This window comes from Aplidium turbinatum, chromosome 13, assembly GCF_918807975.1.
Source record: "Aplidium turbinatum chromosome 13, kaAplTurb1.1, whole genome shotgun sequence".
In the NCBI taxonomy this organism is placed as follows: domain Eukaryota; kingdom Metazoa; phylum Chordata; class Ascidiacea; order Aplousobranchia; family Polyclinidae; genus Aplidium; species Aplidium turbinatum.
Genome location: NC_137484.1, coordinates 9,150,586 through 9,177,251, shown reverse-complemented (window position 1 = coordinate 9,177,251; position 26,666 = coordinate 9,150,586). Strand labels below are relative to the sequence as shown.

At 40.3% G+C, this 26,666-nt stretch overlaps 1 protein-coding gene across 1 annotated transcript in view; it reads left to right on the top strand.

Annotated features, from left to right (window-relative positions):
* Nucleotides 1-25,349, top strand: part of LOC145781905 (uncharacterized) — a 64,210-nt gene extending 38,861 nt beyond the window's left edge. The window contains exons 73-120 of the mRNA XM_082593598.1: nucleotides 120-272; nucleotides 1,106-1,261; nucleotides 1,428-1,583; nucleotides 2,111-2,269; nucleotides 2,613-2,768; nucleotides 3,013-3,168; nucleotides 3,371-3,526; nucleotides 3,949-4,104; nucleotides 4,498-4,653; nucleotides 4,749-4,892; nucleotides 4,965-5,120; nucleotides 5,235-5,390; nucleotides 5,791-5,931; nucleotides 6,599-6,754; nucleotides 7,370-7,525; nucleotides 7,891-8,046; nucleotides 8,289-8,444; nucleotides 9,132-9,287; nucleotides 9,477-9,623; nucleotides 9,732-9,887; nucleotides 10,107-10,262; nucleotides 10,473-10,622; nucleotides 11,049-11,204; nucleotides 11,422-11,577; nucleotides 11,761-11,922; nucleotides 12,352-12,507; nucleotides 12,694-12,849; nucleotides 13,027-13,182; nucleotides 13,335-13,490; nucleotides 14,546-14,692; nucleotides 14,883-15,038; nucleotides 15,341-15,499; nucleotides 15,805-15,963; nucleotides 16,281-16,436; nucleotides 17,061-17,216; nucleotides 17,536-17,691; nucleotides 17,976-18,128; nucleotides 18,535-18,693; nucleotides 19,054-19,212; nucleotides 19,504-19,669; nucleotides 20,038-20,229; nucleotides 20,785-20,921; nucleotides 21,465-21,681; nucleotides 22,035-22,243; nucleotides 22,437-22,598; nucleotides 23,042-23,123; nucleotides 23,753-23,887; nucleotides 24,906-25,349. Coding sequence (XP_082449724.1) covers nucleotides 120-272; nucleotides 1,106-1,261; nucleotides 1,428-1,583; nucleotides 2,111-2,269; nucleotides 2,613-2,768; nucleotides 3,013-3,168; nucleotides 3,371-3,526; nucleotides 3,949-4,104; nucleotides 4,498-4,653; nucleotides 4,749-4,892; nucleotides 4,965-5,120; nucleotides 5,235-5,390; nucleotides 5,791-5,931; nucleotides 6,599-6,754; nucleotides 7,370-7,525; nucleotides 7,891-8,046; nucleotides 8,289-8,444; nucleotides 9,132-9,287; nucleotides 9,477-9,623; nucleotides 9,732-9,887; nucleotides 10,107-10,262; nucleotides 10,473-10,622; nucleotides 11,049-11,204; nucleotides 11,422-11,577; nucleotides 11,761-11,922; nucleotides 12,352-12,507; nucleotides 12,694-12,849; nucleotides 13,027-13,182; nucleotides 13,335-13,490; nucleotides 14,546-14,692; nucleotides 14,883-15,038; nucleotides 15,341-15,499; nucleotides 15,805-15,963; nucleotides 16,281-16,436; nucleotides 17,061-17,216; nucleotides 17,536-17,691; nucleotides 17,976-18,128; nucleotides 18,535-18,693; nucleotides 19,054-19,212; nucleotides 19,504-19,669; nucleotides 20,038-20,229; nucleotides 20,785-20,921; nucleotides 21,465-21,681; nucleotides 22,035-22,243; nucleotides 22,437-22,598; nucleotides 23,042-23,123; nucleotides 23,753-23,887; nucleotides 24,906-25,144 — 7,587 coding nt within the window. The 3' untranslated portion in view covers nucleotides 25,145-25,349. The remainder of the gene's footprint in view (nucleotides 1-119; nucleotides 273-1,105; nucleotides 1,262-1,427; nucleotides 1,584-2,110; nucleotides 2,270-2,612; nucleotides 2,769-3,012; nucleotides 3,169-3,370; nucleotides 3,527-3,948; nucleotides 4,105-4,497; nucleotides 4,654-4,748; nucleotides 4,893-4,964; nucleotides 5,121-5,234; nucleotides 5,391-5,790; nucleotides 5,932-6,598; nucleotides 6,755-7,369; nucleotides 7,526-7,890; nucleotides 8,047-8,288; nucleotides 8,445-9,131; nucleotides 9,288-9,476; nucleotides 9,624-9,731; nucleotides 9,888-10,106; nucleotides 10,263-10,472; nucleotides 10,623-11,048; nucleotides 11,205-11,421; nucleotides 11,578-11,760; nucleotides 11,923-12,351; nucleotides 12,508-12,693; nucleotides 12,850-13,026; nucleotides 13,183-13,334; nucleotides 13,491-14,545; nucleotides 14,693-14,882; nucleotides 15,039-15,340; nucleotides 15,500-15,804; nucleotides 15,964-16,280; nucleotides 16,437-17,060; nucleotides 17,217-17,535; nucleotides 17,692-17,975; nucleotides 18,129-18,534; nucleotides 18,694-19,053; nucleotides 19,213-19,503; nucleotides 19,670-20,037; nucleotides 20,230-20,784; nucleotides 20,922-21,464; nucleotides 21,682-22,034; nucleotides 22,244-22,436; nucleotides 22,599-23,041; nucleotides 23,124-23,752; nucleotides 23,888-24,905) is intronic.
* The last annotated feature ends 1,317 nt before the right edge of the window (nucleotides 25,350-26,666 follow it).

The window sequence follows — 26,666 nt, the reverse complement described above, 5'->3', positions numbered from 1 at the left end:
GAAGCAAAAACTTGTATTTGTCATCGGTAGACGAAGACTCGCACAGTTTCTACATGTACTGCGTTTGCCTTTTCTCCTCTGAACTTGCTATCCCTGTAAACGTTGCTGTTTATTTTCAGTCGTGTCCGTTCTATACTGAGTGGTCTTCTTGGAGTGAGTGCAGCCGTACTTGTGGCGGTGGCGATCAGTCGCAAACACGCATTTGTGTCAACGCTGTCAATGAAGATGACTGTGAGGGACCCAGTACGGTCAGGCGAACTTGCAACGAACAAGTAAGAATTTAAATGATGTATTGCATTATTATGTTTTACCCAGTCAGCAAATTACCCCTTTTTTTACATGGATTTTAGGTTTTTCGACGTTCAATCAATATAAAAATGACTGATATGCTAGTTGGAATAAATAGCAGCTCAACTTTCTCTAATAGGCTGGTTATGATTCAGGTAAAAAAAAAAATGAAAAAAATTACACCTAGATGGATTCTAATTTAGTTATAAAATACTTTTGTGTAAAGTAAAACAGCTTAGTATGAACAATCAAAGCAAAGCAATACCCGATAATAATAATAATAACGCAATAAAGCTGTTTTTGGATACACGTTGGTGCCTATTAAAATGCGATATCTGGTCAACCCTTTTATACAATTCTGAAACTTAGACAGTGTCACAAAAAACTGAGAAATGGATCGATGCCTTCGAGCTCTGGACATACAGGAGAATGTTAAAAACTCACGAAAACAAAAGATCACTGACGATGAAGTATTATTCAAATTCAATTCAAGCAAAATTCTCTTAAAAATAGTCAAATCAAGAAAATTGAACTATTTCGAACACGCAATAAGGCAAAACTCGTTACAAAGATAGAAGGGAAGATGAGTGGCGAAAGAAACAAAGGCAGACCAAGAATGATTTGGACAAGAAACATCTCTAAATGGACAAAATTAAATTATGAAAGTGCAGTACGAAAAGCTCATTATCGAGAACAATGGCGCATTGTATCCATGCGAAGAAGGAACGTAATAATGATGATGATTAATGTTTAAATTATGTTTCTTTTAAAATATAAATAAAGCTGCGGATGTAAATCTTACACTTTTGTATATCAGGCCTGTCCAATATGGACAGAATTTGGAAACTACACCGAATGCAGTAGAACATGCGGCGGTGGTGTACAACGGCACACTAGAACGTGCTTCAATGGGGAACCTGGAGACATAGGTTGTCGTGGCCCAGAGAGTGAAGAGCGTTATTGTAACGGCCAGGTAAAATATTATTTCTTTTGATTGCTAAATTGTTGCTATCACTTGTGAGGTACTTGGTAAAAATCATTTCTGAAATAGTAGTTAGTTTTGTAACTTTCTGTCATTCTCTATCATAAGAACCTTTCACGATGAAAGCTGAAGAAATAAGTATAAAATCCTTCTCTAGCCATGTCCATACTTCCTGCCATGGGGACCATGGAGAGCTTGCTCTGTGACCTGCGGTGGAGGAACCAGGACCCGATCTCGCCTCTGTGTGAACGGAATACAGGGACTTCCTGGTTGTATAGGAAATATAGGACAAGTCGAACAATGCTCTACAGATGTAAGTAGAATAACGAAACTTCATCTGGGAAAAAGTTTTCTGTGTTTAGGTTTGGTTTGTTAATAAAAGCTACGGAGTTTGTAGACAAACGGCCTTTGTTGTTGTTTCGTATCACGCTAAATACACACTTCACTACAAGTGCCAAACGCTTTTATTTATCCAATTTTTGAGGTCATTTGTGGACTGTGTGATATCCTTCTTACAACTGAGTTACTGGACAATCCAAAACGAAATCATCTATTGTTTGGTTTGAGGCATTGCATTTTAGACAACATAGTTGAGTTACCGTTCTTCCTCGATAAAGGTTTTCAGAGAGCAAATCAGTCGTTTTTTACACTGATTCAACATCTACAAACGTTAAAAAACGTCTAATTTGCCCTTTGGGTTGGCTTTTGCTCTTGTGCGGCAAGCAAAGGGCTGTAAAACGTCACTATAACACTTTCAAGTCAAAATATGAAAATTGGAGAAGTATTTTGCATGATATTTTTAAAAGTTTACACAATCAATGCAAGAAATTGTTCCCACAGGAATGCCCAACGTGGTCCAACTGGTTGTCATGGGCGTCCTGTTCCTCCACATGCGGAGGTGGATTACAATCCAGACAGCGTCTGTGCTTCGGTGGTGTCCTCGGTCAAATTGGTTGCCATGATGGCGGCATCCAAGAATCGCGCTCCTGCAGTGAAAACGTAAGAAATTACCAAAATAAACGTATAAGGTTTCATTTGGTTATTCGGATGTAGTGGGTTACAATTTTTTGCTTGTGCAGAGCAATAGTTAGATGTGCAAGTTTGCTTTAAATTTTTCTGTAAACACTGTGTGTGTTTTAATTGTTTAAGTAGGTGTATTTTTTATAAACAATTTATTTTTTTGCATGTATTTTGCCCAAAACTTGGTGGAAGTTTATGTTGGACCATCACAGAAAAGCGATATATTATGTTCCGTTTTAAATCTCTCATCTCACCACTGCTTCCATGCATCTTCACAAGTACCCCACCATGAATACAAACTTAAATCAAGTCTTAACTTTAGGAATGTGATTTCTGGTCTTTCTGGTCTGACTGGACAACTTGTAGCGAAGATTGCGGCAGAGGTGAAAGGTCACGTTCCAGACAGTGTGTCAACGGGGTCATAGGTGAAGGGTCATGCCTCGGAGCAAGTGTGCTCTCCGAAGTTTGCGAGCGAGGAGTAAGTACTAGCTACATTGCAACACAGCAATATAGTGTAGAACATATCACAAAACTTTAAGGGTTTTTAATAAAATTTACCAATTTCCTTTCTGTTTAATTCCATGTCGCAGCCTAGCAAAGTGCAATAAAATCTTTCGTCTGGTTCAAAGCGTCTTTTTGCTGGTAATCATAACAAAACTGATTGTTTTGAAGACAAACGCTTGCTCAAAGTTTCCATGGGAATTGTTTTCTTTTCTAACCAGGCCTGTGCTTTCTGGGGCGATTGGTCGACTTGGAGCGACTGTGGCGTCACTTGCGGCGGTGGCAACCGTGTGAGAATCCGACGTTGTTTCAATGCACTTCCGGGAGATGCCGGATGTGAAGGTCCTGATGTAGAGTCTCAGCTCTGTGGAATTACTGTAAGTATATGATCGATATGTATAATCCTTCTCAGCACAAGCATGCACGAGAAACCGAATAACTTCTTTTATTTATGTTCAATATATTGTACCAACCTTTCAAGCCGTTATTCTGCCTGTTAATTTAGCACCTAAGTTCTTAAAAAAGCTAAAGAATTGTCGTCTATTTTGTTTAAAAAAGTGTATTGTCTTATTACTTTAGACTTGTCCGTTCTGGAGCGACTTCAGCAACTACACAGCGTGTAGCGTATCCTGCGGAAGAGGAGTACGATCCAGAGATCGGGAGTGCCAATTTGGATCACCTGGTGATCAAGGATGCATCGGCGCAGCTGTTGTACAGGAGTCATGCTTCAACAGGGTATGCTGTCATTTAACATTGTTGAATAGGTACTGTAAAGACTTAAAGCCTACAGTTGGTCGTTGATAGAAATTTGCAATGGTATTGAAGTAAGCTAGCTACACTGGCTCGCAATTACGGTTAAACACGCTTTTGTGAGTTGAGGAAATGTTGTACGAAGTGTGACTTTGACGGTTCTTTTTCCTCTATTTCACTCGGAATCGATATTTCCAAACCTGTGTCGGAACTAATGAAATGAAAGTACATCAATAAAAATGTAAGAACAATGACGCAATGTAACAAAATATGAGAGCAATGACCCTGTGTGCGTATGCATTTACGGAAGACAACGCTTGTAATTCCGCTTTTGGTTGAGTGTTGGAAGTTTCGTCTACGGAGCGGTGTCTCGACATGTTTTCCTAATTTTTCTCTGTATTTTTCAGTTGTGCCCGCGGTTAGCCAACTGGGGTCAGTGGACAGAATGCACCTCCCCGTGTGCAGGTGGCTTGTCCTTGAGGACGCGCTCATGCGTGAACGGAAATATTGGAGAGCAAGGTTGCGATGAACGTGTCCAAGAAATTCGAAGTTGCAACGAAGAGGTGGATGATTTGCTTGCGCTTTTATTGCGGATTTGCACCATCTGTTTTTACTGATGGGCTTCACAAATTTACACCCCGACTAATACAAAGGCTCTTTAACTATTTTGTTTTATAGGCTACATTACGTCAATATATTTTACTGATAAACTTTAGATTTATAAAGTTGAACTTTGCATTAAATTGCATGTTGTAAAACGTAAAATAAGTTTTTCTTGTAGTGTAGTTAGTTTCTTTTCCTCTTTTTACGTTGTTTTGGTTAAAATAATCTTTCTACAATTATCTGCGTAGATTGTCAGAAAATATCACCTCTTGTATGAAAGTTCTTAAACTTCAAGAGTTAGGTTGCCACTTTCGTTTTGGTAAAACGCTATTAATACTATTTGTATTCTTTAGCCTTGTCCGTTGTGGACCGATTGGACCCTCTGGTCTTCATGCAGCGTCGATTGTGGTGGTGGAATACGTAGAAGAAGCAGAACGTGCGAAAATGGCGATCCTGGTGATACGGGCTGCGAGGGAGAGCCGATGGAAAGAGAAGTCTGCAATATCGAGGTTTGTTTTTTCGTATTTCCGTTTGAACTGATGCCTAGAGCCACACAGCCATGCTTAGCTTTACATTTCATCATGAAACTATTTTTGTGTTTCAGGCATGCCCAATGTGGTCATCATGGGATACGTGGTCCGAATGCAGCACGACTTGCGGTCGGGGCGTCAGAAGACACTCCAGGACTTGTACCGTGCCAGGGCAATGCCAGGGCGATGCTGTTGAGTTGGAAGAATGCCGTCGCGGTGTAAGTGTCTTCATGTTTTTCTGCAATACTTTCTCTTAGTAGTTACAACTTCAACCCGATTTCTTTCCCCAGCAATGCGAATTCTTTACCACGTGGTCGTCTTGGAGCGTGTGCTCAATGACGTGTGGTGGTGGTATCCGCACACACACCCGTATCTGCATCAACGGCGTTGAAGGAGATCCAGGTTGTTTGGGTGAGACTTTCGAAGCAGATCCATGCAATGGACAGGTTGGTCATGCATACCATTTTTACTTAGCAAGATTTTTCGAAAAGTGGTGTCGCCAATAGAATTTTTTTGTTTGTATCAATTTGATGCAATAATTGTATTTTTTTCCTGCTCAGTCCTGTCCAACCTGGTCTGATTGGTCACCCTGGTCGCGCTGTACTGCACCATGTGGTGGCGGTGTGAGGTCACATCAACGGGAATGCGTCGGTGGCGATATCGGCCAAAGCGGTTGTGTCGGTCCCACGCTGGAAGAACAATACTGCAATGGACAGGTGCATAAGAAAACAATTTTATTTGTTCAAACTTGCTTCTAATGTTGGTTTTCAAAACCAGATGCTAATTCATAATTTTAGTGTCATATTCCCTTTGCTTATGCAATATTCATCTTTTTGCATGAATTTGGTCCCACAGTTTTATCCGATTATGATATATCCACAAATAATACCGAACTTAGTTGTCGGTTAATTATTCTTGCTAGCCATCTCATTAATTTTTTATCAACGCAATTTGAATTTTTTTAGTTTAACAGTAAATGCTCTGTTGTCAAACTTGCTTCTAATTTTCTCACCAACTGTAGAAAAGTGGCGAGTTTTAAAATGATTTCTGCCGTTTAGTCGCAAGCCTTGGTGCTGCTGAGGTTGGTGGTTGTAACATTTTCTGCTTGTTGTGCAGCAATGCTCTGAATGGTCACCATGGGGACCATACGACCAATGCAGTGTCACTTGCGGCAATGGAACCCAAGTAAGACGACGTACATGCGTTGGTGGGGGTTGCCCCGGCGAGGACATCAACATACTGGATTGCAACACTGAGGTACGACGCATGGCAAGGTTTTTTTTTCTTTTAAAATTACATTAAGTTTACATCCACAACCTGCCAAGCAAAGTCTCCCTAAAATGCGCGTATGCGAATGACCTGCCAATTTTGCATTGCACAAAAACTTAAAAAAGCTCTTAGCCAAGGCATAAAAACCCTCTTAGCTTATCTCCTAGAAATGGCGACTGAAAAGCGGTTATTTGAGCGGACCATAAATTGAAATCTGAAGGGAAGTCAAGTATCACCAGACTCCGTTCATTGTTTTCATTATTATATTATCTTTGAAAAGAAATATTGACAAACATATCACATAATACCATTTCCAAGAAAATTCTCGGAGCTTACACCATAAAGTCTGGGTATTCACATAGGCTATCTAGGATTTAGCTACTACTCTAGGCTACCAATAACTTTTGATGTAAGATGATATCCTGCTATTTGCATTGTCATACGAGAGTGGCAAGTGATTTTGTTGACCCTGTGGTCTTTCGCTAAACCCGTTTATCCTAAAAGCTGAAGGCTAACGGCGGTGATAAGCACGTCTCGGTTACAAATCACTTTGAAACATAATGTCATTTTTACTGTATAGAGCTGTACGATAACTTGTTTTGTTGAAAGGCGTAAGCCTACACCACTTTGAGTAACCATTTTCTCACTCGTTTAGGAGTGTCCAGCTCTTGATCCATGGGTTCCATGGTCAGTTTGCAGTAGAACGTGTGGAACTGGTCTAAGACGAAGATCTCGAGGTTGCTTCCAACAGCGATTGAGGTCGTTTGCCTGCAGTGGAAGTCTTGGGGATTCCGAACCATGCGCTGTCCAGGTGCTGTCTTCATTTTTCTAATTGTGTTTTAATTTAGTTAATTTTCAACTGTAATCGCCCCCACACTATCGAGCTGTTGGTGGTGCTGCAATTCGAATGGCACATCGTACTTTTTTTTTAATATAGGTTTCTTTAGTGCTTGTAGAAATTTAATCTTTTTTTCTCGTGATATTTTTAATTCTTCTGCAATAGCTGAGTTTTTCAGTTCAACTTGAACAATCAGCATGTATTTCTGTTGAGAAGGAGCGATCTACCTGGAGTTAGCACTGCCTGACTACTCACTATAGAACTGCGAGCATGATGCGTCTGATGAGCACTGATGAGTCCAGCCTCATGGGCTAAACACGTGTTTATCATTGTCAATTGTTGCTGCACTCGGCTGCCGAGAAACTCATACAGTACAGTATATGTCCGATGGAGTTGTGGTGCAGCTTGATTCAACCAAAGCGTCTTTGTTTTTGTTTACTTGTGTTTTACCCTTTCTAACAAATTAACGCTCAGTGACAGTTTCCGCCACAATGGGACCAATTCCGATGAGAAAGTCCAGCTAATGCTGACCAACAAACATGCGACTAAAGCAATTTATTTATTTATCATTACGTTGATTGTTTTTAGGACTGCGCGTTTTGGGACTTCTGGTCTCCTTGGTCGCCGTGTTCCGTGTCATGTGGAAGAGGAGAATCTACTCGAACAAGAACCTGCATCAACGCTGATCCTGGTGATCCCGGATGTCTTGGTGACGTTTTGGAGAGACAAACATGCATTTTAGGAGTAAGGATTTTGTATAGATTTGTGAAGTTTCTTGAACTTATTCTTGATTGTTATGGTACTTGTGCTTTCATAGCGCTGACCGTACGACGTGATAAAAAACATAATACTGTTTGTTTTTTTAATATAGAACCGCGTCCATCACAGATTTGCGTTGCTCTTAGCGCTTTACTAAACAAACGGTGCCAACGCAGCCGAATAGAGAGGCAACCGATTACATTATTGCCCTCAATGATGTAACACTCTATAAAGGTGTTTGCTATGAACAGACACGGTATTGAACCCATGTCTATTAATTCGTAGGCGGACACTCTAACCACTAAGCCACCGAGCCGTATTTTAATTACATTTTCTTTGCTTGTGTTCAGACTTGTCCCTTCTGGTCTCCATGGGGCCCGTGGTCACCTTGTGATCAAACCTGCGGCCGTGGTGTCCGATCCCATACTCGTCGTTGTATAAACGGAGCTGAAGGAGATGAAGGATGTTTGGGGGCTCCAGTAGAACAAGCTGAATGTGCGACTCAGGTGATGACAAGCACTTTCTTAATATTGACTGCTTCCAGAAGTGGAGCCACGCTGTAAAGCAAACTTTGTAAACCAAGTTATAAAGCAGTCGTGAGGTAGATTACCTAAGAGAGAATTATTGTCAAGTTTTATGACTAAGTTTATTACTCAACGAATGTTTTATCAACTCGCTTCAAAATATTAAAGTGAGCACGCTATCCTCATAATGATTGCTTCTTTACTTGTTCTCATTTTTCCACCAGGACTGTCCATTCTGGTCTCCATGGTCTGACTACTCTTCGTGCACCTTCAGTTGCGGAGGAGGCCAGCAGTCTCGCACCAGGGAGTGTATCAACGGCGAACCAGGACAGATTGGATGTGCTGGAACAGCTTCGTATGATCGCTTCTGCAATGGAAATGTATGTAGCACTAGTTTTGTTAACTTTTTTAAACTTTTTTTAACAAAACAAACTCTCTTCCAAATCTTTATCTTCTTTTAAACGAGTAGGCCGAATGGTGACTACGGTAATGCAGATCATTTTCTAAGCTGATATGAAAGTTTAAAGGATCTGGTAAACCATGACATCATTGAAGTTACACATCAAGAGAAAAGCTGATCACACCTTTCAGATTGATTGATTGAATCTTTATCCTCGTACTGGGAAAGCTTCTTTGAGAGCTTAGTCCTGGCAGTTTCGCATTCTTGTAGACGTTTTAAACTAGTGACGCAGGACCGGTCACCGAGATTGACAGACGGAAGTTTCCGATTGTTAAAGTGTTGTTGCTGGGGAATTATTCCATTCATTAGATGCTGCTGAATGGAGAGAGTCCTTACGTGTGTTGCTCAAGCACACACCCCGAGAATGGAACCAGCGCCGCTTGATCCTAAAGCTTCTTCGTTTCAGAAGTCACGCGCTAACCAATTGAGCGATCGGAGCCGAACGTATTATTAAATTTTTGAAAGTCTTTTCAACAGTATACTCTTTATTAAGTTATAAAAAATCTTAGCTGATAAAAAAATGTTTTTCTTACCAAAAAGAGGTCTGTTTCCCTCTTTGTTATAAAGTGCAAATGAATATTTTAACACACGTGGATGTCATTTTTAGCCTTGCGAATTCTGGTCGCGATGGGGAACTTGGGGCTTGTGCAGCGCTATCTGCAACACCGGTGTACAGAGAAGAAGACGTGTCTGTATCAATCAATTTGAAGGAACTCCTCCATGCTTTGGCAACGCCACTCAAGAAACTTTCTGCAACACAGAGGTTTGTACGCTTTTTTTCTACTGTTGCTCTTAGATAAAAATGCGCTTGAGATCTGATGCAACCGATCAGCGTTTCCAAATAAAAATATCAAATACAAAATTAATTTTAGAAGGGGCTGATAAAAACTTTGATTTTTTTGGTTTAGAATAGTAGCAAACGTGTCTCTGACATGCATTGTATCATTATTAGGCATGTTCATCCTGGTCTGTATGGGGAACATGGAGCGAATGTTCTAGAACTTGTGGAGGAGGAATTCGTAATCAAAGAAGAGTTTGCATCGGAGATCGTGGAACATGTGATGGAGATGCAGAGCGATCAGAAAACTGCAACTCAGGAGTAAGTTTCTTTATTTTATCTTTAAAATTCGAACGAATCTTCGCCACTTCTCATCAACTGGCTCTGATGTTGAAAACTGTAACAAACTATTTTGTTTCAATTTTAAAGAACTGTCCATCATGGTCTCCTTGGGGCAACTGGGGTGACTGCAGCGTCACTTGTGGTATTGGCACAAGGTCGCATGTCCGCATCTGCATTGATGGATCACCAGGTGATGTTGGATGTCTCGGGTCGCCTACAGAGGAGGCCTCATGTACTGATGCGGTGAGTACTGAAAGATTTTCACTCTTTGCAAGAGTTAGGATAAAAACGAAAGCTTGAAAGGTTTACAATAAATTTCACGATGGTTTTTATTCTTTGAAGTGTAGTGGCTATTAACGTTTGTGGTTACCACTGATGGATTTGTGTAAAGCTTTCTCTTAAGGAAAGTAGCATTATTTCCGATCAAACCGACATTTTTATATTCTCATGTTTTCGACACAGATATGCTCTTATTGGAGCACATGGGGTCCATGGACACGTTGTTCGACGACGTGTGGATTCGGAATTCGAACACACACACGAGAATGTGTGAATGGCGATGCTGGTGAAGGTGGCTGCCTGGGAAGTGTCTCGGAAAGCGCTAGCTGTGACGGACCGGTTTGTCTTCTCTTTTCTAATATTTTATCTGACCTTTAGTTGATAAATCAAAAAGTTACATTTCACAACGTCGACTTTTTCATTTATAAAACAGAATATCTAGCTAAGATACTCACTCTGTTTTCGCCGAGCAAAACGCCATAAATTTGTGGAGTTTTCCCAATAAACCTTACGTGAGAGTTAAACTTATTTCTAATGTATTACATCTAGGATTGCATCATCGACTTTGACTGGACACCGTGGAGCTCTTGCACACGCACCTGTGGCGTCGGAAAGCGATTCAGAAGCAGACAATGCGATGGTGAGCTCGCTGGTATCTGTGACGACTTGCCAGGACAAGAAGAGATTTGCAATGAGCAGGTATAGAAAAGCAGCGAAAGAAATAAACTTTTGTGACAATGCCAGATGTGGCGGATAAAAACGTGATGCCGAGAGGGCTCGTGACATTCAAGCAATTACTTAGAGAACCAAATTTGCAGGCCAGATACCTTGATATTGTTCCCTCGATCCTCAGCTTTTTTTAAGCGTAGTAATATTAGTGTTTGTCATATTTTATCACACATATTGTATTTTCGTAGCATATTTTTCATTCACTGATTTATCAACCAACACAAAACAATAGTATGCATGCTCTCAATGATGATCAGCTATTCTGTGAGAAACTTTATTTTCTGCTGCTGATTTGGTTTCAGAATGCTTTTTATACTCACGTATTCTTACTATTCTTTGAAATTGTGAAAAAATTTGAATTATAACCCAATTATGTAATCGGAGATGCATTTCCAGACTTGTCCTTATTGGACAGAATGGGTCACGTGGTCTCGTTGTAGCATGACATGCGGTGGTGGAACGCGAAACCGCAACAGAGTCTGCGTTGGTGGAATCATTGGCGATGTGGGCTGCTTGGGAGACGCCCAAAATTCTGAAAGCTGTGGTGAAGGCGTAAGTCAATTTCGTCAGAAGTTGTAAAAAATATATCATCAGCTTGCAAACACACAAAAAAAAAAACGAAAAGAAAAAGATAACTATGTAGTTTGTATCTTGAACTATGTTTTTCTTTTCTGCTTCTCAAAAACCTACAATTGAACTCATTCTTTGATGGATACAAACGACCAAACTAGATCTTTCAGTTTTTTGTACTGATTATTTTCTTGCGCAGCCTTGCCCATCCTGGGGAGAATGGGAGAGCTGGAGCGGATGCAGTGAGACGTGCGGTGTTGGTACCTGGTTCCGCCGTAGAACGTGCGAAAACCGCGTTGGAGGATCTCCTGGATGTCCCGGAAGTGCGACGCAACAAGGAACATGTGGAAGTGAAGTAGGAGCAATTTGAATTAAATTCAATTTAAAGTCTCACGTTTTTGAACCCAATGAAGGAGACTCGTAGACAATAGGTTTGTGTGTTTAACATGAGCCCGCAATTTTATGATGGAAAAACAAAACACTAAAATGAATATTTTGTTTGATGAATGAATTCTCAAATTTCCAATTTTTTTTTCAGGATGATTCTTGTCCAAGGTGGTCCTCATGGACACAATGGAGTGATTGCTCCGTGTCTTGCGACGGTGGATCTCGCAACCGCAGAAGATCATGCATCAACGGGTCGCCTGGAGAAAATGGGTGTATCGGAGAAAGACAAGAAACCGGACTTTGCAACTTCCAGGTTGTTATTTTAACCACGAATCAGTGCTAAAATATAAGCAACTATCACAGACAATTTAGTAAAAATAAGGTTTTCTTCCTGGTGGTTTTTCATCCGTTTGTTCCATCTTTAGTAGGTGGATTCCTGCGTTTGTTCCCGGTAGCAAGAGTCCTAATGTTTTGCAGCCCCTCCGCCAAACTTTCCAGTTGTTAGAGTTGACTTCTCCTAATTTCCTTCATTTAATGTCGTCTTCTACCAGCTAGCATCTCTTCCTTGGCCTACCAATCCCCTCTTTGCTGAAGCGTTTTTGCCATTATAGGTGCCTTGTTATCAACCGTTCCTTTAACTTATCAGCGAATGACTGATATCACTAACCTAACCAATGATACTCATTACAAAGGCATGTGCAGTTTTTAAACAGTTTGTTGGAAAATTTTTTAACTTTTTTAGTCATGTCCCACTTGGGAGCAATGGGGATCTTGGTCCACTTGCTCCTCATCATGCGGAGGAGGTACTTACACAAGAACAAGGATCTGCATGTTTGGCACTGTTGGACTCTTCGGCTGCATCGGTGATACGTCCGAATCGGGAGAATGTAATAGCCAGGTAATGTTTGTAAACTCAATATTAAAATTATTCTATTGATCAATAACGTTCATTTGACAGTATTCTCTGTCAACTTACAGTTACCAACATTTGCACTAGTTTTACAGCTTTAATTTACCTTTAAAATAAGATGAAACTCTGCTGAAGAATTCCGGGATTATCATCCGATATAATTGTCATTTGCAGGACTGTCCACGATGGTCTTCCTGGAGCTCATGGGGAGACTGCAGTGTCACTTGTGGTTCAGGCATATTCACTCATGTCAGGGCATGTATCGGAGGCCAAGTTGGAGAGCTTGGGTGTATTGGACCCGTATCCGAAGAAGGAGCTTGCCAAGAAGAGGTTTGATAACGTTGGCGTATAGGTTATATATAAATAAATTTTAAATTACCAGAAAAGAAACGTTTTTAATTTAAAGCTTGGTGTAACATAATTGTTGGAGTGATAAATTTTATGTGGTGATTAAACATATATTTTTACTTTAATTTTTTGTCATTTGCACGAAATCTGGCATTCCAGGCATGCGCCTATTGGGCGAACTGGGGCAAGTACAGCAAGTGTTCGCAATCGTGCGAAGGAGGAACTTCAACACGTACAAGAGAATGCGTCAATGGCGACGCTGGAGACCCAGGCTGTCCAGGCTCTGTCAGAGACATCATTCCTTGCAATACTGAAGTGAGTTAAAGAAACTACTCAAGTTTTATTTTTTTTTAGCACAAATGTTTGGACATTTTTATAAGAACCTACACTGCAATTTTGTTAACTTTGACGAAGACAAGAGAACGTTTTTAGACTTGTTCAAATTTATAACTTGATGGTTTTTCTAGAACTGTCCTACCTGGGGAACTTGGTCTGAGTGGTCCGATTGTTCCCACTCTTGCGGAACGGGAAGACGGACCCACGTACGTACGTGCTTATTTGGTGTGCCAGGATTGGATGGTTGCATAGGATCCAAAGAAGAACATGAACCATGCAATGTTGAGGTACGCTTTCTCGACTGGCCTTAAGAATTTCTGCTCAAACCAACTTAAGTTTGAAAGAAAGAAACCTTTTTTTTTTATAAATATGCCGTTTAAACAAACGAATCCCTCAATTAAAATTATTCAAAAACTCACAAATGCTAACTGCTTTCGTGCTTTCTTATCCTGAAACTTTCATTTACTAATATAATCTCACTGTCGCAAGTTTCTACGAGTCTGTAAGCGAGCAACCCCGGCGACTGAAATCGAGACACCCATTTGTACATGCCGCATAACTTTTGATGAAAACTGCTGAAGACCAATCTATCAGTGCGGCTACCTAAGCGGACCAACCGTGGAGCTCGGAGTGGTAGAAGAACTCCTCAAGACTCCAAAGTTTTTTCTCCGACACCGGCCTCCATCCAACAGGAATTCTTTTACCAAGGAAGGCCTGGTTGCGGCTCGACCGCCTGCGCCCTGGCGTCGCACTATTCAGCTCTAACATGCACAAATGGGGGATGGATTAATCCGCGATCTGTGAGTATGGCAAGAAGGAACAAACCGCAAACGACACCATCTGCATTCAGCAACTGCGTCATCTACCAGGCGCCAAATGGTGTAGTGATCTGGATGACGAATCAATTCAGTGGCTGCTCGACGCCTGCCCAAACATCTAGACCTAGTCGCCTCCATGCCCAAGGATTACAAAGGCAGAGCCCCTCGACCCCTGGAGTGGCGAAGAAGGTTCACACAGAGAAGATGAAAAAGATCTCACTGCAGCAGATTAATAGTTGTCATTTTCAATGATCAAGGTCAAGAAGATTAAGAAATCTAAAGTAGCGATTATGTCACAATGTCAATCCCGATCTTGAAACAATTAAAGTTTATTATTAATGTTACCTGCAAGAGGTTTAAATCATTTTTCCATTGAAATTTATTTCTATGTAGAAATTTAATTTAAAAAAGAGCATGTTGCAAAGTGATAGAACTAGAGATCATTCTTCCATGTGGATCGTTTTATTTCTTGACTTTCAACATCTCATATCAACATTTATTTACTTAACGTGTTTCATGTTCAGCCTTGCCGTATGTGGTCGCCATGGGGACCATGGTCACAATGTTCCCGCACGTGCGATGGAGGAACACAAACAAGGACACGCGATTGTGACGGAGCGGAAGATGAGTGTGTTGGAGAGGGATCTGCTTCCAGAGGATGCAACTTTAATGTAAGGAGAATCTTTTTAGTCTGTGACTCTTCTTTCAACCTGTCATTGTGTGAAAGAAGTTTCTAGATGCCAAATGTTTAAGTGCTCCACAGAAGCACCATTGAGCTTAGTGCCACCGATAACGCTTCGATTCTGGATGATGACTCGTAATTTGTCCATGTTCTTCACGTTTCAGCATGTTTATTTTCAGGCTTGTCCGTACTGGGGTCCTTGGAGCGAATACACTCCTTGCAGTGTGTCTTGCGGAAACGGCACGCGATCACACACAAGAGTCTGCATCGGCGGGATGGTTGGACAACGAGGCTGCATCGGCGAGACCAGAGAAACCAACGTCTGCAGCACTGGGGTAAGTAAGAGACCAACATATTTACGTAACAGCGTAGAAAGATCCGCATTAGCGACATGCTGGCATCTTCAGATATATCGAAATTATAGCCTGTAGTTTGACATGCTAATGTGCATCTTTACCACCCACATGCAGTACAAATACAATATATCTATGGATTATTTTGCTTATCATTATTTGTACTTCTAATGCTGTGTTTGTGTTAACAAACCCTGTTTGCTTAGAGCTAATACGTCAATGCTATGTGTTGTTGACTTTAATTGTTTTTATGGTTCTTTACTTTGTTTTCTCTCGTTTTACAGTTCTGCCCGCAATGGGCTCCATGGGGAGAATACACGCCTTGTACACTGACTTGTAATGGCGGTAGTATCACCAGACAACGTATTTGCGTTTATGGTTCCATTGGAGACATCGGCTGTCCAGCTGGAGAAAGCATTGAAAGCCTGCCTTGCAACACCGGGGTACAAAGTCACACAGTTTTTCCCTCTTAAACTGAACAACTAATCACTTCTGAAATAATTGTTGCGGCTCAGATTTCTTGCTCGAACTTCAGTCTGGCCAGTGAATAAGTCCATCCAGTTTTCCGTAACCCATCGTCTTGCTTGTCTTCATTTAAAGTTTACAGACGTTGAACTTGTGTAAAAAAAGATGTTCTAGCTATAAACGTAGGCACTACCGCCTAGTAATAGCAATCATCACTTGATATAACACTTGATCATCTATTACCTTAAATATTCTAAAGTTACCAACATGTTTTTTATTTCAGAACTGCCCTGGATGGACTCCATGGACTCAGTTCGATCCTTGCTCCACGACATGTTCAAATGGAGTAAGAACTAGAAGACGATCCTGCAGAGATGGAGAACCTGGTGAACGTGGCTGTGACATTGGATTGAGCTCCGAAAACGCTGTCTGTAACCTCGGGGTAATTACTTAGATTTAGTTTGAAAAATTTCATTGCCAGTGGTCTACTTTGTGCTTATTGCTTATGCATACCGTTTTTAATCTTCTAAAAATAGAGGAAACGCTGTATTTTATAATCTAGATTGCCTTAACACACTGTGGTGAAATTATTTTTACATAAAAACGAGGTTTTTAAACCGCCAACACTAAAAAAAGATGTCAGACCTCACATTTGAGATAGCGGTTCTCGGAAAGACGCCATTGTGTAATTTTAAAACATTATTTATCAACCAAGTAGCCACTGTTCTAATGCACAATCGCGATTGTTCTTGTTTATAGCTCTGTCCAGTTTGGGGACCGTGGACAAGTTGGAGTTCCTGCAGTTTAACTTGCGGTGGTGGTCTTCGAACACAGACAAGAACTTGCATCAACGGCGAGCAAGGACAAGAGGGATGCATTGGACCAACCAGTCGCGATGGAGATTGCAACATCCAAGTATGTCATCTCAGTTTATTCGAGCCATGAGTGAGAGTTTAAAATCGAAAAAGATGGTGCAAAAGTAACAAATTCAATTGGTTTATAATTTCAAATTTAAGATTTTTGTAAATATATAAAAAGGTAAGTCCCATACTTGATCCAAGCATCGGGGAATGAGAAGATGAGGTTCTCATTGTACCAAGCCTTCGGTACTAACGAGAGTAGGGTGGCCAGTTCCGTTCTCTCGGCCGCCTTTACTTCAGCAACTACGCCCACCCAATTCATTACGCTCTGATAGAGGTGTTTAGTGCGGTATTTTTCGACAACCAGCTTAAGCCGGGAGTCGAACCAGGTTGCATGATTGGAAAGGGAACGACTTATCCGCTGCGCCATCCCACCGCTGCGTGAATATATATTAATGCTAAATTATACACATGAGTTTTTTGGTACCGTATACAATTTTTCATTATATTTTTCAAACAGATGCCACATGCAAGAGTAAATTCCAAGTAACAGAGAAGTTTGCTGATGCGCTACATTTTTTGTCTTTTCTAAGTTTCATCAATACGTGTTCGCGATTTACTATAAAAGTATACTATTTTATCCATTAACAATTCCTGACCCTTGCCTTCTGTTACAAAGGACTGTCCTTTCTGGGGCCCTTGGAGCGACTTTACCCCATGTGGGGTGACCTGTGGAGGTGGAACTGTGACAAGAAACAGGGTCTGCATCAATGGGAACAGATTCGATGTCGGATGCGAAGGACCCGATGTGGAAGCTGCAGATTGTAACTCACAAGTAGGCCGCCGTATGAATACGTTGCTTTGCTTGAATTCAATTGTTTTTGTGAAATGAACAATATCCCAGACAGCAAAAGCCGTGATTTTTACATTGATTCTGATCGTATGCAGACGTTGAATCAATGTAAAAATAACGGATTTGCTGTCTGGGATGTTTTCGGTGAGATGCGTCATTTTTGTTTGTCCCGTCAATTAAAAAGGAAACTGTTTTTAATGATTTTAACCACCACTGTTGAGAAAGCGACACATTTTTGACTGTGTTCAATGATTTGAGTTAAAAAATCACCTCAAAAACATGTTGCTATGTTACTCTTTAGGAATGTCCGAGATTTGGTCCGTGGACTCCATGGACAGCTTGCTCCGAATCTTGTGGAGGAGGAACCAGATCCCATTCGAGAGAATGCATGAATGGTGAAGCCGGTCAACTTGGTTGTGAAGGCGCCACGTTTGAACAACAGGAATGCAACAACCAAGTGAGCAAACATGAAATTTATGAAAATGTAACATTTAAAAATGTCTCAATAAATGCGATTTTATTAAAAGAAAACTTATGTCCTGTGCATGGGTTTTGTCGCTGTCAAAATGTATGTAGACTTATGCAATTGAGTTTCAAGAATTATGTCACTAACTTTGCCTAATTTCTTTTATATTCTTATTTCGCTACATCACTCCCGCAGCTTTAAATTGTAGTTCAATTTGTTAGATTTGTTTCTGCTAATGATTTGCTTGTGACACAGTAGTTCCTATGATTTTAAAGATCTGCCCTAACTGGTCCCGATGGACTCCATGGGGAGACTGCTCCGCATCTTGTGGAGGAGGAAGCTACACCAGAACAAGACGATGCCTCAACCAAGACTTTGGAGGAGGCTGTGAAGGTGAATCATCACAAACCAGCGTCTGCAACGGACACGTGAGTTATTTCTTCTTGCTGATCAAAACCAGGAAATGGACTGCCTTGTGTATACATCTGTGAACGAACTATGTTGCTTTCAGCTTAAAATTTATAAAAACAAAATACGTAGTAAATATGTATGAAAGTGGTAAAGTGACGTCAATAGTCAAGTGACGTCAAAGTAGTAGTCAAGTGACGTCGTAAAGGACAGTATTTTTAGTAAAGCCGTGTTTGTAAAAAATAACCTTTAAGTTTAATTTTATAGGCTATTGGTTTTGCGGATTCAATATATAATCTTATAAACGTTCTAACTTGCAAACCCAACATAACGAACCAACAACCATAATTTCCAACCTTGTGTACAAAATGCTTAACAAGTTGCAAACAAAAACAAAAATTTTAACACGAACTCACATCATTCTAGTTGTGCCCGAACTGGGCAACCTGGCAGTTGTGGTCGGTATGCTCGAGAACCTGCGGCGGTGGTGGACGACGACGTATAAGGGTTTGCGTCGTGGACAGCACACGGCGAACTGACGTATGCGTCGGCTTCAACACGGAAGATGAAGATTGTAACAGTCAGGTATGAAGCGACGTGTTGAGAGTGTATGATGTGATGAGACACTGCAGCCTTGTTGGAAATATTTGTTGTTCTTCCACTATCATATAATATTAAACAACACTACGTGGTTGGGTACTTTATAAATTTAGCACAAAGAATAGAAACGGATTGTTTTCAGCGACCTAGGTACGCAAAAAAGCATTTGATTTTATTAACTGACTGCAGTAGCGTTACTTGACATTTTTGAAAACAAGTTTGATTTATAGTTACTGACAATTGAATTAACTTGTTAGAAAATTCAAACTAGAATTATCTAGTCACCTCAAAGGTTTTCTTCAGTTTTAAAGTTCATAGAAGTTTAAAATCATACTGTTCCCTTAGACTTGTCCCATGTGGGCTCCTTGGACTCCATTTGGAGATTGCAGTCGGACTTGCGGAGGAGGAAGCTACACAAGAACAAGAGGTTGCTTGTTTGGAGAGCCTGGGGACATCGGTTGCATCATTGGAGGAACCTCAGAATCCGACATCTGCAACACCCGGGTATGACCGTCATTGTTCAGGCTCCTCCTGTTGATTGGATTGTATCAATCTGGTCGCAATCTTCATCATCGTCAAGATGAACAATTTTACGAATAAAATCGGTGCACATTGGTGCTTCTATCGAATCTTCTCAATTTGGTTGATACCCCACAGATTGGCACATTCTTTTGCGACGGAAGTGTATACATAGGCATAAAAAAAAACGGTGATTGAAGACTGAATAGTCAAGCCAAAGACGAAACTACTACCGTAGCTATTGTGCCTGTAATATGATTTCTTATTTTTGTTCAGTCTTGTGCCACATGGTCACCATGGGGAGAGTATGATGAGTGCACACAGACCTGTAACGGAGGTATACAGACCAGAAGAAGGATCTGCTTCAACGCTAATTTTGATGGAAGTGGGTGCGAAGGTCCAGAGACAAGCGATAGAGCTTGCAACATCCAGGCTTGTCCAAGTACGTACGGTCGTGCCTCTTCAGCTGGAGTATACAGTGCATTTATTTGATTGTTCGCATGGCAATTACGCATTAATTAATTCTAATTTAACCGCTTGTTTGTTGATCCCTCAGTCATGGAAATAATTTTTAGTTGCTTAAGTTACAAAAGGAGCTTACTGAGGTACTGTACATCGAACTTCATTTGTATTTGTGATAAAAAGTCTCCAAACTCATTCTTGTTTCCACATCTTTGACGACAACTTACTTAGTTTCTTGCTGTACAATGTACATGTGTTGTAACATATATCCTAACCTACTATGTGTTCTTACATCTTACTATGTAACATAGGCCTACATACATCTTACTACTTCACTTTTCTCAACAGCGTGTTCGCCTGATTACGAAATTAACGGCTTGCAATTTGGCTTCGTTGTTTGTACCGACTCGATAAATGTGGGATCGTTTTGTACATTTAATTGCCGACAAGATTATCAGATCGTTGGAATTTCAACTTTGGTTTGCGTGGAAACTGAACCGGGTGTGGCACAATGGAGCCAACCGCCCCCGACTTGCCAAGGTAAAATATGCCCTGTTCAATGTTCATAGTTCAATGACGTAATATACAGAGGTCATGAATTTGTTCCACGAGTGATTCTCGTGGAATTGGCCTTCCAGTATCTGTATTATAGTTGTGACTTTGGGCAATGCTTGTCCCTTTGCACAAACCTACCTTGACAGGCTTTAGTTATATCATTGCTATTTTATTATCCTTTATTGTAGTAGTCACAGTATGCTTCTTATAAAATCATGGCCACCGAGACGGAACGCACGCATCTCACTGACAACTCCATTTTCTCCTGCAAACGCTCAAGTATACCGTAGAAGCTACGTGTAGCCTATGTGATGTCTCTTCTGTAAATTATGATCCCGCATAGAAAGCAAATTAGCCTACTGCCACTAGGCCTAACTTTCACAATGGAGCTTGTTTAAATTTTGTTCATAATTCCCGATCCAAAAACTGACAAACAGTGATATTTATGTCAAACTGTGAAATGCATCTATTGCTGAAACATCATATGGATGTAAACATTTTAAGGGCACAACCTAACAATCTATCATAATCTTTCACCAGAAAAGTGCACAGACCAAGTGGATGCCGTGTTCGTTATTGACAGCTCCTCAAGTATTGGCCTTGACAATTTCCGAGTTCTCCGAAGTTTTGTCGAAGCTTTGATCCTGAGATTCGAAGTCGGGCCTGACGCTGCACAGGTTGGAAAGCGAAGCATCTTCCAGCAAGCAAAATCTGTATACATTGATTGATTACATCGATTCGGCGTTTGCAAGCGATGAATCAATGTTAGGGATCAATACAAAAACAGATTTTTCTGGCTGCCATTGCATATTGCAGGCTAGTAGTAGGCCACTGTGATTGCTTTGTATTTTTGTTTGTTCAATATGGCGTTTGGCTGTAAAACGATTTTTTTGCTTTCTAATATTGCAGGCTTTCATCAAACAATAAGTTATTACCTCAATAGCTCTAGCAAGCGAAACCTTTTAAAGCTTTATCTTAAGCTTTCTTATGTCTTGTTTCAGCTAGACGACGACAAGATGTTTTGTATGAAACAAATTGGTGTACCAATGTATTATTAGTTATAAAATTTCCTTTATCATTCTAACCAGAAATACAGTAGATAATTGATACTTTTCTGAACGATAATATAACTTATCAATTTTCTTCATAGAATTATATTGTTACCGTGTCAAAAGCTTTTTGGTTACCAACTCACCAACTAACGCTCTTCTCCGTTTCAGTTTGCCGCTGTTCGCTATAACAACAGAGTTGACCATTTGTGGAACCTCAATTCCTTCCCAGTGAAGGATGATCTGCTAAGTGCAGTTGCTAACGTTCCGTACAATGGAGTTGGTACCTTAACAGGGGCGGCCATTAATTACACGCGACAGAACATCTTCCTCCCTGAACTCGGCAGAAGACGAAACGTCGCCAAGATTGTTGTTGTTCTCACAGACGGTATGGTGCATTCAAAATCTTAAATGTGCGACATTTGGTTAGGATAAGAATTTAACGTTTATGACAGCGTTTTCATATACGTTCTGTAGTCTACATGAAATTTTATTGTGTCTTTTTAGGAAGTTTATCAGGTACTTAATTTGATGACATAACTTGCTGCACAAAGATCGAATTTTTAATGATTGTGTCGTCAGAGAACTTTTTATCGTTTTTCATCCACTTGTGCAATGTGACCCGGATGTTTCGCTGTAGCGAAAAACGTGAGAAGCTTCATGATCACTTAAAATTGCTAATTCAACCTCACTTCTTCACATGTTGCAGAAGACAGAGTAACTTTTATTATGGTGTTCCAGGTATCTCTCAGGATGATGTTGTGATTCCATCGCAACTCCTCAAGGAAGACAACACTCTGGTTGTTGCCGTCGGAATTGGAAACGTGGATATCCAGGAAATCAACGAAATCGCATCTGATCCAGACCGGGATTTCGCCACCACCGTTCAAGACTTTAATTCTCTTAACATTATAGTTAACACCATCACGTCACAGATTAGGTTATGTCAGGTATGATATTAGTTGGGCTTTTATTAAATTTTCAATTGCGTCGTCGTTTTTATATCAAATCTTCAATTTTATGTTGCTAATTTTCGTAGATTTTATTTTCCAACGAGACTTTTAGCAATAAAAGCTAACAACTTTTCTCTCTCCTTGCACAACTTACTTGCACCCATTTAATCTTATCCCTTTACCTTGTTAGAACATGGGTGAAGCCATCACCGAATGCCCTCCGAATCCTGTCATGGATGTGGTGTTCATTGTGGATAGCTCCTCCAGCATCGGAGACGACAACTTTGAGGCCATACGGGCGTTCATCATTCAACTTGTCATGACGTTCAACGTTGGAGGGGACTCAACGAGAGTAAGAACACGTTTTTTAATTGATGATGCTGTTTTTATCAATTAACCAATTGTATGAGAAACAAGACTCCTCTCTGTATAGTTAAACCGGTGTTTGAAACAGAGTGGCATCACCGCATGGCTACCAGGAGCCTACACCACGAGCATGATCTCGGTTAAGTAAATTATTTCCTTAATAAATGAGTTAAATTGAGTGCTTTAACTTGAGGAAAAACATTTCTCAGTAATTTATCAGTTAGTTTGACTTAAAACATGCAATTTTAAATTATAGGCCTAAAGCGGTGATCTTTAAACGTATATATATTTTCACTGATCAGTGCCAAGTTTACTTTTCATCTGCAGCTGTGGAGATAGGTCAAGGTTTTGCACTGACTTAAAACTGGTTTAAACCTGATTTATTTGTTGTTTTTTTGCGGCATGATGATTGAAATTACATCTCTTTAGATTGGATTGCTGCGCTACAACAACCAAATAGATGAGAGATTCTTGTTGAGTGACTTCGATACGACGGAAGACGTTGTGGCCGGTAAGAAAATTAATCTCTTTGTCTTTATTATAAACAGATTTTTCACAGGTCAGGTGTTAGAAAGCTTGGCCTGGTAGCTTTATTCAGTGCTGCCATGCATTCCGTTTGATGTCTTATAACACTTGAGTTGAAACTCTTCAACCGCCACGCTTTTTTGATGCATTTTTTAAAATTTAGCTTGAGGAAGGCTTTGATTTTGAAGTGCTGTATTTTGAGAACAGTAACTGCCATAAAAAATGAAAACATGAAAGTTGTATTTTTAACAGTTTGTTGGTCTCCAGGTATTGTGTATTTTTTCTCGAAAATTCATCAAATAACTACAGTTTCTGACAAACTACAAAAAATTTGCGTTTTTTTGATTTTTTGTTTTTGTTTGAACATCTGAAAAAAAATCTTCAAACTGCAATAAACTTGGCCATGGCAGTTAAAGGATTTTAAGTATAACATGATCAGCAGTTTGCTTCTTCGTGCCTAATTTGCAGACCCCTAAAGGAGCCAAACCCACCTCTGCATACTGACATGGTAACGGCTAACTTCTGTTCATCGTCGATATGATAAGATTGTATGGTATAGTGATAGGTTGACCATGAAATTTAAATGTGTCATACAAATTTCAATACTATCTACAGCTGTTCGAGCAATACCGTACGAGGGTGAGGGTACCAACACAGGCACCGCAATCACCTACGCGGTCTCCAACTCTCTGCGCGCATTTTCTGGTAGACGACCGGGAATACCTGCGGTTGCTGTTGTGATCACAGATGGTAAGATTTATTGACTTACACTGTATGGAATTAGCTTACTGGCTTCCATCAAAGCATATCTGTAACATACGCCTAGTTAGCTCAGTGGTTTCGCGCATGACTCAAGATCACGCGGTGCTGGTTCGACTTTTAGGGTGTGCGCTTGAGCAACTTATTTCAAGACTTCTCTGCGTTCAGCGACATCTAGTGGATAGAATAATTCCCCGGCAACAACCTTTTAACAATCGGAAACTTCACTCTGTCAATCTCGGTAACCGGCCCTGCGTCAAGAGCCTCTACAAGTATGCGAAACTACCAGGAATAACCTATCAAGGCTTCGTCAGTTCAAGGATAAACATTCAAAAACCAAACCATACATGATGTTATGAACAGATGAAAATTTTATAGCAATTCGTTTACAGTAAACTGTATTTTCCTTTGTTATTGGCGCTTTTGGTGACGCTTATCTTTGAACACGATCATGCTCTCACGCAGAACACAAATCTTGCAGTAGGATTATGCAAAATAACTTTGCGCAATTCAGGAACAAAAACGGCTGATCTGCTAAAACGTTTTTTTTTTTTTTTTTATCTTTTTTTTTTTTCGATACGACAACATTGCATCGCAAACACAAATGCAATGCAAAATTACAACTTCAGTTTGGATTTTCAACTGGAAAATGTTTTTGTCGCTTAAACTCTATGACTTCGCAATCGGAAGTTGAAAACTTTTTCTTGTGGACTTTCTAAATTGAAGCGTCCACTTATTTATTACCGTCTCTCAAAACACTATTAAAACTTGCCCCTCATTGTACTGCCGTGACGAGATGTCCGAGTAGGTAATAATTAGGCTAATCCAACTAAAGTTCTCTCGCGTGTTGAATTTTCTGCTTGAGTTCCATCTATGCCGCAGTAATCAAGAGCCATCGATACTCGATAGTATCCAGATTTGTTCTCTATTTAGTAGGCAAAATAAATCAATGCGTTAGCACTTCGCACTTCAGATCCAGCTAATAATTATTATTATTTTTTTATTTCAGGTAAATCTCTTGACGACGTTGAAATGCCAGCAGCTGCCTTGCAACGAGCCGCTCAAGTTGTAGCCGTCGGTATCCAAAACGCAGATGAAGCAGAATTAAGGATGATAGCCAGTGATGAAAACAATGTCTTCAATGTTGAAGACTTTGAAGCACTAGCTGATATCAGCCAACAGATCAGTGCCGCAGTGTGTTTCGCTGGCCGTGGTGCTTCTGCGGACGGAGTAGTAGGCCTACCATAACTTCCATAACTTATCAATTTATATTTTTATGCGTTTCATCATTTCGGATGATAGCCTACAGCCTATCCTGCCTATGCGTTGTTAATTTTGTTGCCGTTTTTGTACCGTATCAATAACACGCGCTTTAAGTTTACGCAGCCTGCAACGAAAGCATCATTCTACGGATGCAAAAGTGATGATAAATAAACTAACACTCGAGACTTTAGTGGCGTGTTTATATCTTTTTGAAAAGTCACTTTTATTCAAGTTTCGTTGAAATCGTCACAGATTGCCCAGGTTCCATATTAAATGTTGACTAATGCTCAGCATATGCAAATGATTAGGAATAACTAGCACAACGTCTGTTCTATTGACGCTTTTTGTCAAGCGAGCTAAAATGTTTAAGAGCTGAAAGGTTGGTATAGGCTGCTGATAGGATTGAGACCTCTTTATGAAGCTGAGGTTGCGGTCAGTTCGCCCCGTTAGCTTAGTTGTTAAGCGCTCGGCTCAAGATGAAGTGGCGCTAGTTCGACTGTCGGGGTGTGCGCTTAAACAATACTATTCAGGACTGCTCTCCATTCAGCGGCACCAATATCGGTAACCAGCCCTGCGTTAGTGGTTCGAAGCCTCTACAAGTAGCCTATGCAAACCTGTCAGGAATAACGTATCCAAGGCTTTGTCAATCCGAGGATGAAGATTCAAAGCCAACCAGAGACGTAGGCTCAGGTAAAGTTTGAAGCTCCTGCCAAGCAAACGAAATCAGCATTGATGAAGTGATTCCATCGCAATTGCTTCATTTTGACAGAAACTACACCATTATGCCCGAGCTAAGTTACAAGTGGCCATTTTTATAGCCTATAGCAGCGTTTCTCAAAGTAGGGAAAATCGCCCCCTGGGGGCGATTTCGAGCGCTAGGGCGGCGAAAAAATCAAAGAGGGCGAAAACACTCGAAGAGAGCGAATTTATCAAACCACCAATCTAGACTTACCATAATTTCTTGGGCATAATCCGGGACAAACTCAAAACTATGAATGAAATAACTGGCCGAAGGCCTAAGCTTGGCAAATTTTTATTCCATGTTTAAATTTATAAGCTTTAATATTGCATAATAAAGTATTCTACTTAGATTGAATAAAGATTTTTATTACTTTGTTTAAAGGAAAATACATGTTAATTTAAGCAACACTAAGTCACAAATCAGACATTTATAAGAAAAAAGAACAAACACTGAGAACAAAGAAATAACACTAACTAACTCACAAATCAAACATTTATAGGGGGATGCATTCAGAAACCATTGGCTTCATCGTTTCATTGAAGTCAATAGAATAATGACGCAATAAACGTCACTCATTATTCCCTAACTATTCCCTAACTAAAGGATTTCTCAAGCTATGCGCGATATTTTACTCAACCTAATAAGCTAAAAAAATTAAGATATTAAAATAAGCCTCGAGTTAAAGCAAGGTTAAGCCTTTTGGGACGGAATTATTTTATAATTTGCATCAGGTTGGAGTTAATTTTGAAAATTTCACTAAAGTAA